The sequence below is a fragment of the Trichechus manatus genome, unplaced genomic scaffold, assembly GCF_000243295.1.
Source record: "Trichechus manatus latirostris isolate Lorelei unplaced genomic scaffold, TriManLat1.0 scaffold00061, whole genome shotgun sequence".
Classification (NCBI taxonomy): domain Eukaryota; kingdom Metazoa; phylum Chordata; class Mammalia; order Sirenia; family Trichechidae; genus Trichechus; species Trichechus manatus.
In genome coordinates this window covers 5,941,832-5,954,375 of record NW_004443997.1, presented here as the reverse complement: position 1 = coordinate 5,954,375, position 12,544 = coordinate 5,941,832, and the positions used below count along the sequence as shown (strand labels likewise).

The 12,544-nt window shown below is 51.3% G+C and overlaps 1 protein-coding gene across 1 annotated transcript in view; it reads right to left on the bottom strand.

The window, feature by feature from the left end:
• Nucleotides 1-12,544, bottom strand: part of GCN1 (GCN1 activator of EIF2AK4) — a 62,736-nt gene that overhangs the window by 12,695 nt on the left and 37,497 nt on the right. Inside the window, exons 32-45 of the mRNA XM_004379024.2 lie at nt 11,394-11,559; nt 10,840-11,034; nt 9,199-9,445; nt 8,589-8,710; nt 8,109-8,223; nt 7,181-7,360; nt 5,208-5,428; nt 3,919-3,987; nt 3,583-3,721; nt 3,299-3,495; nt 2,972-3,114; nt 1,754-1,871; nt 1,395-1,610; nt 115-279 (exon numbers count right to left, since the gene is read on the bottom strand). Of these exons, the coding sequence (XP_004379081.1) occupies nt 115-279; nt 1,395-1,610; nt 1,754-1,871; nt 2,972-3,114; nt 3,299-3,495; nt 3,583-3,721; nt 3,919-3,987; nt 5,208-5,428; nt 7,181-7,360; nt 8,109-8,223; nt 8,589-8,710; nt 9,199-9,445; nt 10,840-11,034; nt 11,394-11,559 (2,293 nt within the window). The remainder of the gene's footprint in view (nt 1-114; nt 280-1,394; nt 1,611-1,753; nt 1,872-2,971; nt 3,115-3,298; nt 3,496-3,582; nt 3,722-3,918; nt 3,988-5,207; nt 5,429-7,180; nt 7,361-8,108; nt 8,224-8,588; nt 8,711-9,198; nt 9,446-10,839; nt 11,035-11,393; nt 11,560-12,544) is intronic.

Here is a 12,544-nt window from a genome sequence, read left to right as displayed (position 1 = left end):
ACGTCTCTGCAGGAAGGGTGAAACCTCTCGGGGTGAAGCTCCTCCTGGTAACCGCCCTCCCGTGCCGAGTCAGGTCACCACAGGTGCAGCCTGGGGCCCTGAGAAGACACTCACAGCATCTCGGCTGGTGGACTTCATGATCTCGCTCAGCCCGATGCACACTCCCTGCCTCTCGTCACTCTTCGGAGACCTCAGGCCTTCCTCGAGGATGGGGATGATCTCGGGGAGGATTTTCTCCCCTAGCTTCCGGACAAGATCTCCCAGTGTCCTTGCTGCGATCTGTCAGCAGAGATGAAATCAGGATGACAACTCCAGAATGAGAGCTCTGGAACTTACTGGACTTTATCTGAGTCACTGGCTTAACTTCCCCAAATGCTCCTGCCCCTAAAGAGGTCCCAGGGTGCTTGCAAAACACTACAAAATAAAATGATCCCTTTGTTTCCCACACACGTACACAAACTAGAGCAAGAGCCGGCACCTTATATGTCAACACGACATTCCATATACTCCACAGTCAAGGGCCAGTATCCCTGAATTTAAAACTACAGCCTAGAAGTCACTGAAGCTTATGCTCTTGCTCGAGGGGAGCTGAATTTGGAACAACACTTTAAGGAAAAAAAACAGCTCCTCTCTGAGGCCTCAAGAGCCTTAGAGCTCTTTAGAGCCAAATACACAATGTGCTTGCCAAGGAGGACCAAAGGGGACTAGAAGAAGTGATAAGCAGCCCAGGCTGGGTACCTCCTCCCAACCACAGACCACAGCTGGCCCCAGCCCCGCTCGCCAGCCTCATCTCACACCATGCTGGCTCCTCCCTGCTTTCTCACTTTAGCCGCACTGGCCTCTGCTCAGCCCCATGTTTGCCATGTTCCCGCCCACCACAGGATGGACCTTTGCCCATCCTGTCCTTGCATCTAAAGCACTATATTTCCTCTGCCTAGAACAGTCTTTTCCACCTCCCCTTCTGGTTAATACTTACTCATCTTTCATCTTCAAGCATCATGTCTTCTGAGAAGCCTTCCCTGGCCCCCCGAGCTAGGTCAAATGCCCTTATTATAAGCATTTGTAATGCCATGTAGCACTTGCCACAGTTGCATTTTACAACTCTACTATTACTTGGTTAATGTCCACCTACACTGCCAGACTGTAGCTCCTCAAGGATAAGGAGTGAGGCTGCCTTTACCCTCCATTATATCCCCAGGTTCTAGGCCCCTGCTTAGTTAGCACATGGTATGTGCTTAATAAATATCTGTGGAATGAATTAGTAAATAAATCAATGGTCCCGGTTAGCTTCTGGCATAGTCCCCCTCTCTCCCACTCTCTGCAGACCCAGGTTCAAGGCTCTGAATGGAGGCGTTAGGGGCTGCTGGGTCAGAAGCAAGGTCTGAGAAACTTACTGTTCTCTTATCTGCGCAGGTGCTGGCCAGAAAACCCAGCAGAAGCCCGAAGAGAGTGGGCAGGATCTCGCGCAAGGTGCGGGGGGTATTGGAGACCACAATCTTCCAGACGTGCAGGGATGCCTGCCTCACGACCAGCTGGGTGTCTGAGCGGCCCATGTACAGCCCTGCCAACACCCGGTTCCGCCGATCTACTCCCAGGGCCGTGATGATCGCCTGCGGCCAGCGGTGGCACAACGGAACAGAGCACACAGGGTGTGAACAAAGCACAAGGCCACCACAGCAGGTGTGCCAGGGCTGCCAGCCCCTGAGCGACCCGACCACCTGCAGAGGGAGGAAAACTAACCCAGGGTAGGCACCTTGTTGGACTGGGCAGTTCCAAAGTTATCATCTTCAGAGGCAGTTTCTGTGGTCATTTTCCCAGTGACTCCTGAGATGTGGAACAGGAGGTCCCCAAGGAGCTGAACAGAGCTGAACCTGAGAAGGATACCAAGAAGAAAGTCACACCGCTGCAAGGGACAGTCTCACAACCAAGCACTACGCAGAAAAATGATTAGAAGGAAACACACCCAAATTAATGGTGGTTACCTGGGAAATGAGAGAAGAGCTACAAACGATTGTCATTTCTTTACACTTTCTCGCATGTTTTCCAAGATTTCTATTAACGAATATACATTTAACTTTTTTAATGGGAAAGAATAAACATTTTAAACAGCATCCAAGTGATAGAATCACATAGAGTCTCTCTACTTTCGTGTATGTTTAATTTCTATAATAAAAGTCAAAGAAACAGAGTGCACACAAAAAGAACACGTTAATAGGAAGCCAGGAATCCTGATTATCGGAAATGCAGGAGCCAGGACAGGCCTAGGAGGAGAAATTTATTTCTTGTCAAATTAAATCAGGCTTCATTTTTAAGGTTGTAAAAATAACGGTCATACTCAAACTGAAAATTCACAAAATTTAGAAAAATATAAACTGCGTTTAAACGATCACCAAAACTCCCACTACCCAGGCAACCTGGCACTCTGATGACACCCCTGTAACACATTTCCCTCTTCACCAGGACAGGCGCCCAACCATATACGACATGGGAAACAGGCGCACACTACACGTGCTGGGCCACAGCTTACGCTGTATCAGCAACAATAGGTCACGGGCTCTCTGTGTCAGCTAATTCAGTCCTGTATCATAATCATTATTTGGCTAAAAAAAAAAAAGACTATGGCATGGATGTGCCAATCTCCAATTTTTCAAACGATAAACAATACTGCAGCAAATATCCTTCTAGATGCATCTTTAAGCACTGGACCAAATATGTCTTGGAATAAATTCCTAGAAGTGGAATTTCCAGGTTAAAGGGTACCCATGTTTGCAATTTTTAATAAAACTGGAAGACTGAATAGAGAGAACTTTTTAAAAGAGACTCAGAATGAAGACCTTGCTACAGGAAATTGGAGTTACAAAATGGTTAAAAGCAAGGATCTGGAGAAAGCTGAAAGAGTTCTTGGAAACATTCTGCTCTCCATTTCTCAAGTGGAGCTCCAAACGGCAAAGCCTGGGTCCCCTGTCAGCACCTTATTCTCCAGAGGTCGTCAAAGAGGCCCTGTTCCAGCTGGGGCAGCAGCAGGGCGATGGCCGTCTCGGCGTACATGGAGATGACCCGCTGGCCCGCTCGCAGTGCTGTGTCGCGTACAAACTCGTTCTCGTCAGCAAGAGCCTGTGCACAGAGGGTAGGTCAACCAGGGCAGCCTAGACCCAAAGGAAGTGGGACTCCCAAATTAGGAGGAGGAGGATGCCTGCCACCTGGCCCCCATAAGCAGGGTGCCACCAGCCCTTCAGGAGAGGACATGCATCCTGCCTCCCTCATTAGCACCCTCCTCGGCATGTTCACTGGTACCTACTTTGAGGATACAGGGGATGATGGGCCCCACGTAGGGAGTAAATTTGCCCCCGAAGGTGATGGGCAGGTAGTTGAACATCATGATGTAGCCATCTCGGACATGGGGGGCAATGTCCACTTTGCTGGCTGTAGCCACGATTTCCGGCATCAGTTTCTCCAACTTCTCCACCCCTAGACCAGCCATGACCTCAGCCAATCCTACAACAAGAAGACAGAATTGAATCCCTTGGACGTGAGGGCCCCAAGAGGGAATTCCTGATCTGGCCCTGGCTGCTCTGGCCTCACCTTGCGCAGCGCCGGAGCGGTCCACAGAGCTCTGCTCGTAGGTCAGTGTCTCCATGAGCCACGGCAGCAAGTCCTCAAAGCATGACTCCCCCATGCCCTTTACCATGGCTCCAAGAGCCTTTGCAGACACTGTCCGCACCTGTCAGGCAAGCAAAATCAGGGATGGGGATGAGAAGGGGCGTGACAAGGAGACCACGTAGGAGCAGGAAGGGACCCCTAGGGTTTCCTCCCCTCTACCAGACAGACACAAAAACCACTTACTGGGATTCTCAGGAATCCCTATTCTGGGGACTGAGCTGAAATAATGAACTCCTCCCCTCCCCCCACTAGACTCACCTCAGGCACAGGGTCCAAAAGGGAGGCTTTCAGGCCAGGTGTCACGCTTGGCAAGTAAGGAGCCAAGTCCTGCAACGACATGAGAGGGACTCAGGCGGGCGCCCCACGCTGCTTTCTCTGGGCCCGTTCCACAGTGCATCCCGACCTCACCATTCTGCTGACAAGGAGCACTCAAGAGGAGCCCCAGTAAGAAAACCTATCAGCTCACAGAAGAGATGAGGAAAGGGAACTGACAAAGTACTCCTTGCCACAGTTTCCTTGAAGGTTCTGTGTAATTGCTCGAGAAAACCTATCAGGGACCCCAGAAATGAACCCAGGCCCACCCTCGACAGGTCAAGCAGAGCCACCACTACTGTTCAACGCTCTTATGCCTCCTGCCCTTCCCTGGGACCAAGACCTGCTCAGCCTCCAGAATCTTTAGAAAATGAAATTTCTGGCACTTTCTGAATTCCATTATCATTTTCATTTCCTTCACCTTAGGATGTTTATATCTCTTGATGTAGCATTCAGCTTTGGGGAATAATTTTAAATATAGAAAAAGCCTTATGCTCTCTGCAGCATCATTTAAAATAGCAAAAAACCTTGGCAACTATATGACCAGCAACAGAATTATATAAGGTATGGTACATAAACTTGTCGGTATATTATGCAGCTATTAAAAATCCCTTTTATGAACAACTTGTTATAACTGGAAATAAGTTTATACTCAGGAGTGTAATAAAAGAAACATTAACAGTAATTGTTTTGGTGTTGGGGGACTTATGGATAAAATTTTTTGTTTTTCTGTTCAACTTCCCAAATTCTCTATGATCGACATGGTACCATTTCCATTTTTATCTTCTTTTGCTGGGAGATGCAGAGCTGTGGTAGACAGTGAGATCACACATGCCATCTTTTGGGAGCAAACAAACAAATAAGCAAATCTCCCAAACGAGGCTCATTTCCTGTGACAAAGAAGCATGGCAAGTAGTCAAAGGAGCAGTCACTTTACCAACACTCCTGAAAGATCAGAGAGGAGCTCGACCCTTCCTCCACCTCAGTCCGCACAAGAGGCCCAGTGGGATGGGCCTCAACTGGGTACAAAGCTAAGAAGGACCTGAACCACTGTTACCTACAAAATGCCCAGAGAGCCTAGATTTCTTCTACCCCTACCCCTCAAAAATGGCCCATTTCTCCTCTCAAACATAGCCAAGGACCAAATGTCAACATTCTTCCCTGCCTGCTGCAGGCAGAGACTCTGTGCTCCAGACCAGCTGGTCTGTCCTGGGCAGCCCCAGCTGGGCTGTTACCTTCTGGTCTGTCAGGGAGTACATGTTGCCGATAATCTGAGCTGCCATCTTCCGCGTGTCTGTAGAACGATCCTGGAAGGCTCTCTGGACGATGGGCATGATGAGGGCCAGGGACGGGGCATCGATGAAGTGGACAAACTTTGTGTCCAGCAGAGTCTGCAAGCACTTCTGGGTCTTCCTAGAGGGGTCCGTCAAGGCATCCAGCAGGACCGGGGCAATGGCTGCAGGTCCCAACAGGTGAGAGTTGGGTTTCTACAAGTCTATTGAGAGGCTAAGCCAGTGGCCCCAGAACCAGCATGGATTGGAGAGGAATGAGCCCTGGGGCCCCTCCTCCCCGAAGCCCCACAGTCACCAGCTGGGGAAGCCAGCCTGTCTGCTAAGAGCCATCCTCACCCCACCAGCAGGAAGCGGAGGATGCTGCGTGGAGGCAGCTGCTGTCACTTTGCACTGCGGAGCTGAGATTGGGGGGCACCTGCAGGCTGGTTTCAGTGGGCAATAAGCTGCAGTCACAGTGCTAAGCATCACGGGTGAGCACCCAGGCACTGGGGACTTCATTCTATAAGCAGCAACTCAACCGTGGTTTTGTGAAGAAACTGTTTTGAGACACCAAAGGCCCCTGAACCAGTGGTGGGAGTGAAGTACAAGGTGCTCAGAGCAGTACAAGCAGATAAAATGGGATCTCAAAAGCTCAGCATACACAAGTCCAGCCCAATGAATTCTATGAGAGGAATAAGTGGCTTGTCTTTTCCACAAGTCCAGAAAATTTAACCACTGTAAAGATCCATGCTGGTCAACAATAAAAAAACAAATAACCCAATTAAAAAAAATAAGATTTGAATAGAAATTTCTCCAAAGAAGATATGCAAATGGCCAACAAGCACATGAAGAGATGCTCAACATCATCAGTCATTAGGGAAATGCAAATCAAAACCACAGTGAGGTACCACTTCACACCCACTAAACCAAATCAAACCTGTGGCCACAAGTCAATTCAGACTCATGGTGACCCCATGTGTGTCAGAGCAGAACTGCTCCACAGGGTTTTCTAGGCTGTAATCTTTATGGAGGAGCCTTGGTGGGGCAGTGGTTAAGAGCTCGCTGCTAACCAAAAGGTCAGCAGTTCGAATCTACCAGCTGCTCCTTGGAAACCCTATGGGGCAGTTCCACTCTGTCTTATAGGTTCGCTACGAGTCAGAATCGACTCGACGGCAACAAATTTGGTTTTTTGTTGTTGTTTGGAATCTTTACGGAAAAGGAGCCCAGGTGGCACAGTGGTTAAGCGCTCAGCTGCTAACCGAAAAGTCAGCAGTTCAAACATACCAGAGAAAGAAGTGGCAGTCTACTTCTGTAAAGATTACAGCCTTGGAAGCCCTATGGGGCAATTCTACTCTGGGTTAGGGTTGCTGTGAGTTGAAATTGACTCAACGGCAACAGATTTAATGCCAAAATTAAGAAGCCCTGGTGGCGCAACTGTTAAGCGCTCAGCTGCTAACCAAAAGGTCAGCAGTTTGAACCCACCAGCCACTCTGTGGGAGAAAGATGTGGCAGTCTGCTTTCATAAAGATTACAGCCTTGGAAACCCTACGGGGCAGTTCTACTCTATTCTACAGGGTTGCTACAAGTCAGAATCGACTCGACAGCACACAACAACGACGTTTACGGAAGCAGATAGCTAGGCCTTTCTTCCCCAGCAGGGTAGCTTAACCACGGCGCCACCAGGGTTCCTTTCATACTCACTAGGATGACTAAACTCAAGAAGACAGACAATAACATGTGCAGACAATGATGACTGCTCTGGACCAGTAGGAAAAGATCATTTCTGCAAGACTTCAACTAATTATTCCAGGAAAAGGGCTGCCCAGGACTTAGAAGTTAATTCATTTCGGACATATTTGCCCTCTCAGGGCAAGGACCCGGGCAAGTGCATCTTCCCTGCAGTGTCCAAGGGCGGGGAGAGCCAGCTAAAGGCATACCCAGGATCTCCGGGTTCCTGATAACAGAGCCGATCTGCCTGAGCGCCTGCTGTCCAGCCTTCTGCACTTTGACGTGGGAGTCCGTCAGCACCTCTGTGAGCTTGGGCACGATGTTGGGCAGGCAGGACGACAGCTGCTTGGGAGCGCAGTACGCCATCGCCCCAAGTAGCTCCACTGACCCTGCAGACAGACACACACCAAGCACTGACTCACTGAGCAGAGGCCAGCAAGTCACATGGGCAGGCTAGATGGGCAAGGGGTGACCAGCCTGCTCCTCTGCAGGTCATGCTCCAGCCCTCCCTGGAGCGGGGGGAGGCGCTGGCCCTGGCAGAGAGAGTAAGGGGCTCCTGAAGCCTGTTAAGCCGTGGGATCCTGGCTGAGAAGCAGTGCGGTGTGGGGAGAACAGGCAACACCAGGCTGGGATCCAAGGTTAAGTCACTTCATATCTCTGGGCTCAGTCTCCCCATCCCTAATTGAGGAAACGTGATTTTTCAAACAATATAGAGCCAAGTCTGAAGGACCAAGGAAGAAGCTAAGTAGGAGAGCCCCAGAATTGACCCCACCCAAACCAGACCAGCTGCTGTGTCTGTTTTGCATATAAGGTTCCAGATAAGATTATATCTTTTAGAAGATCTTTAATGGGGAAAAAAGCTTTAGAGCCACAGAACTAGGTGATTTCAGAGCCCAGCTTTAAAGCTCTGGGATTTCATGACTTGGGGCTGTGACTCCTGCCAGTCCTGTGCTTTGCAATGAAGCGCAGGGATTACAGAAGGAGCGAGCTGCCCAAGGGCACAGAGCCTTGGCCTTTTCCCTGGGCTGGGGACTGACGTCCACACACAGGGCAAGAGCTGCAGCGACCTGGATCCCTGCTGAGGGCAGTTTCAGGAACAGGAAGCTGAGGAAGAGGGACAGGAAGGGAGTGGCTTACCAGCTTTGGTCCTCCAGGATTCCTCCTCCAGGGCAGCCAATAAGGAAGGGAGCACCAGCTTCACCCCGTGAGCACTCAGGTTGCTCATCACAGCCTTGGCACAATCATCTGCAGCCTCATGGGAGGAGAAAAGGTGTTCAGGGGTGTCCTTGCCCAAGCAAGGGTCAAGCCTGATGTCATGCCCAGTGTTCCTCCAGTGACTAGCACTCATGGGGTCTCTGTGTCAGACCCTATGCTGAGGCCTGGGATGCTGCGAACTGGAGCTAGGATACTGCGAACAGGAGGCAGTTTCTCATCCTGCCTCAGTGTTTTATGGGGAACCTGAGAGAAGTCCACGCCAGCAACTGGTGCCTGACGTGTGGGCAGAAGGCATTCTATGCCGGGAGAAGGAGCGACGGGGGCCTTACACTATCTCAGAGGCTGTCCTGCATCTCACACCTGGGCCAGTCCCTGGCTCCTGCATGCAGCCTCAGGACTTACCTCACGCACATACTGGTTCCCGTCCCCAAAGCACAACAGCAGGTGGGGCAGCACATGGACCACGTATGGCTCAAAGAGCTTCCCCAGCATGGTGCAGAGCATCTCAAAGGCGAAGAGCGCTCCTGGGGAGGAGGAGGGGGACAGCTGGGAACAGAGCGTTCTCTGGGGCTGCCACCAGGAACGGAAGGGGCCAGCAACCTCCCTACCACCTCCTCACCCTCTGGAAGCACCAAGGGAAGCTGTGGACTAATGTGGCTGCCCCATAAGGGAGCAGCACCCTCTGTCTCAGCTTGAGATGTCCCAGAGCAGGGGTGTGGCTAGAGGAAAGGAGGAGAGGATCGAGGAGTCGGCTCTCACTCCTTGGCACTAGCAGCTAGAAAGGCAACACCTCTCCCAGCTAAGGAAGTCGCTGAGTTAGAAGCAAGAACATCCAGGCCACATCATCAAGGACCCAGAAGGAACGGGGAAAACAGGCATGCCCCCGACAGAACCGCTGCAGCACACACACAAACACCAGCCCTGCAGCTGGGGGGAAAGGCCAGAGTCCCTCTCTGGCAGCTGTGGGGACCGGCTTCACACACTGGATGGCCCTGAGCTCAGAGACACACACCCTCTCTCCGGCGGAAGTTCTTCTTGTCCTGGATGGCATCGGTCAGCACTGCCATCATTTCCTGCTGCTTGAGTGAGAGGATGCCCAGGCCCTTCACCAGGCCCGCCAGCCCGTACGCAGCCCCTCTGCGCTCGGCATACTTGTCTGACTCCAGCAGCTGCTGCATCAGTCTCTGGATCATCCCTCCCGCGTCCTCCTTGATGGCCGGCACCAGAGGCGGCAAGCAGCTCGCCACAGATTCCTGGACCTGGGGGGTGCGGGGGGGTACATCCTCATCAGAGTGGCAGCTCAGCCACAGCTGGGTCCGTGTGACTGACACCATCCTGTGCAGCAGCTCACCACCAGATGTCCTGAAACACGTCCCAGCCGCTGCCCTGCCCATTGTCACAGGTCATCAGGGAAGCAACTGGTGCTTTATATGCTCTTTCACGCATGACACACGTGCTGTGTTAGAGTGCATATTACAACCTGTTAGATGTAACAGCATCAGCAACGATGATGCTATTTCTGGTCTAAACTAAGAACCTAGGCCTGGACAGGTGGGGGAACACCCCAGAAGACTGAACCCACTCAGCAAAAGATCTCCAGAGAGAAGCATGTTACTGCTCCTCCATCAAAGTGTCCCACGTCTCTGGGCTTTCAAACATCTCCAGATCAGGCTACACCTTACAGGACCAGGGACCAAGAGACACTGTAACTTTTCATTCCAGCCGCAGCCCATGAAGCCCAACTGAAGAGCAACAAAGCGCAGCACTTCCCGGCACCCACGTAGGGCCCTTAGCATGCTGGGTTTTCAGGCATCTTGTTTGACCACGATTTTGTAAACTTACGCTTCTCATCTGTGCATTTTATGAGGCTACTCTGGGTGATTCAAAATGCAAGTCACAGAAAATGTATGCAAATGTGTTTTTCCAAAAAGATGGAAAAAAAATCCTTTGCACTGTCACTTGGAGGCTGCAGTGAAAGGCACCTGATACATGGAACCAACACATGGAGAGGGTCAGGAAAAAGCCTGATACCAGACGGGCCCGTCTTTTTCAGCGTCTGGATCCCAAATACAAGGTTTATACAAACTGCAAAAAATTACTGTTAGTAAATGAATGGAAAAAAGGAAAATATATAAAAGAACAAAATATACAAAGACTAAAGGAACTCCCTTTCCAGGGGTGTTCTCTCTGTATTATTACTTTTTATTTTTAAATACAAATGTAAATGAGCACTATAACAAGAATACATAACAGTGAAATGGAATATGAATAAATACTATAGTGTGTCTCTGCTGTATGTTTGCAATTTTTGGGTTGTCCTGTCAAGAGTCTGCTCATTGTGCCGCTCGTTTCAGTGCTCACCCACCATGGGGAAGGAGGCTGGCCAGCTGTTGAGGCTGCAGTTCATTCTGGCACGGGCACAGCATGCAAGACACACAGAGAAGGCCAGCAGTAAATTCACTACAACGCTCTCCAGGGGTGTTCTTGGCCATGAACCAGGCTGTCTTGTGGGAAAGGGGGCTAATTCTCCCAGAAAACTGGGCCATCTGGAGCCTGGTCACCTAACTCTGTCCCTGCCATCCCTCTGCCTATCCAGAGCCAGGTCGCTAATTCCTCAACTGGACCCATGGGCCCGAGGCCAGGTGGTACATACCTGCTGGGAGGGGGTGGAGAGGGCAGCGATGAGCTTGGCAACAATGGGCTTCACTTTGGGGTCGCTCTTGTCCAGATGCTTGGCCAGGGAGCCCATGAGGACCACCACACTCTGCCGCACAGCGTCGTAGCTGGCATCATTGGGTGCATCCTTCAGGAACTCCTCGAACACTGGCAGCAGCGAGCTGACGTTCTCCTGGAAAGCCAAGCCCACCCGGGACCTGAGGCCAACCCTGTGTGGATGTGCCCAGGGAGAATGGTCTCTGCCCCAAGGACCAAACCCGAATCTGGCTCTGGGGCAGGCCTCCTGCCAAGCCAGCCAGCAATGCCAGTGGGTCTCCCAGTATTTGGCAGGTTGCAAAAGGCTTGAAAGAGTTTAACATTCTTTCAGGATCTTTTTGGATCAAAAGAGATCCAACAGCAGTCGTCCGTTGAGGGGCTACTGCTCTACCAGGATTTCTGGAACGTGGCACCTGTGTCACCATTGTTCAGCCCTGCCTCCTGCCTGGGCCCAGCCTCCTTCCCCATCTCCTCGGCCGGCTGAAATCCTTTTACCTTCCCATGGGTGTTGAGTGTCGCAAGGGCTGCGTCTAACATGCACTTCCGGACATCTGGGTTTCGGTCGTTGAGGGCATCAGGGACAAAAAACTGAAAGAGGGGCTTCACCTGAGAGCTGTCCAAATACTGGGAGAGCTTATTCAGGGCCAAAGCCAAGCCACACCTGGGAAAGAAGTGGCAGTGTGTCAGCGGGGCAAGGGCCAGCCAGCGTCTCCTTTGCTGATGAGAGCTTCTCCAGCCCATCGCCAGGAGAGGGAAGGAGCATGCCTGCAGCACACACAGCTCCCGGGGAGTAGAGTACAGCATGGAGCTCATAGCCAGTGCTTACCCAATGGTCTGGAACAACTGACTTGTCAAACAGAGACCCGCCATCTGCCCTGGTGACCCTGGGCAGGGGACCAGCTCTGCCTCGTCTCCCCATGTGTGAGTGCAATGCCTGCCCCTCTACCTCCAAGGCAGGTTATAAGAGGCAAGGAGGGAGGCAGAGGTATCAGATGTGAGGGCACTGAGAAGTGAACATACTCTACAAAGGCAAAGTGATATTACTCTTTCCAGCTACAGAGCAGTAAGAAGGCTCCCAGGGCAAAGAATCTGTGTCCCATCCCCGGCTGATGATCTTGAACAAAAAAAGAAATAATCTCCAAGAGCAAGAGAGGCCCATAACTGACACAGGAAGCCGCACTGGGATAGGGAACACCAGGGCCAGCCACTCAGAAAGCTGACACTGACCGCATGTCTGTCACGCACCTACTCTGTGAGGTAAATGTCTTTCAAGGTCGCTTGCTCCCAGACATCTCCCTAATCCTCCAACTGCTACTGCTGGGCTCTGAGGGGAAGGGAGCTAACACTCACTGAGCATTTTACATATTGTCAGGCAGCTAATTCTTACAACTCTGCAAAGGAGGTTCTGTCACTGTGCCCTTCATCGTAAGGAGGAAACAGGTCCAGAGAAAGAGAAATGTGCCCAAGTCCACACAGAGAAGAGCCAGCACTGGAACCCAGGCCTCTCCGATTCTGAGGTCATGCTCTCTCCTTCCACTGCGCCATTATTCATGTTGCCTCCTCATGGCACCCACCCAGCCAACCTGCATTTCACATCCGTGAAAGCTCTGGGTAAGTTGAGGACAAGACTGCAACAGCTGGTATAC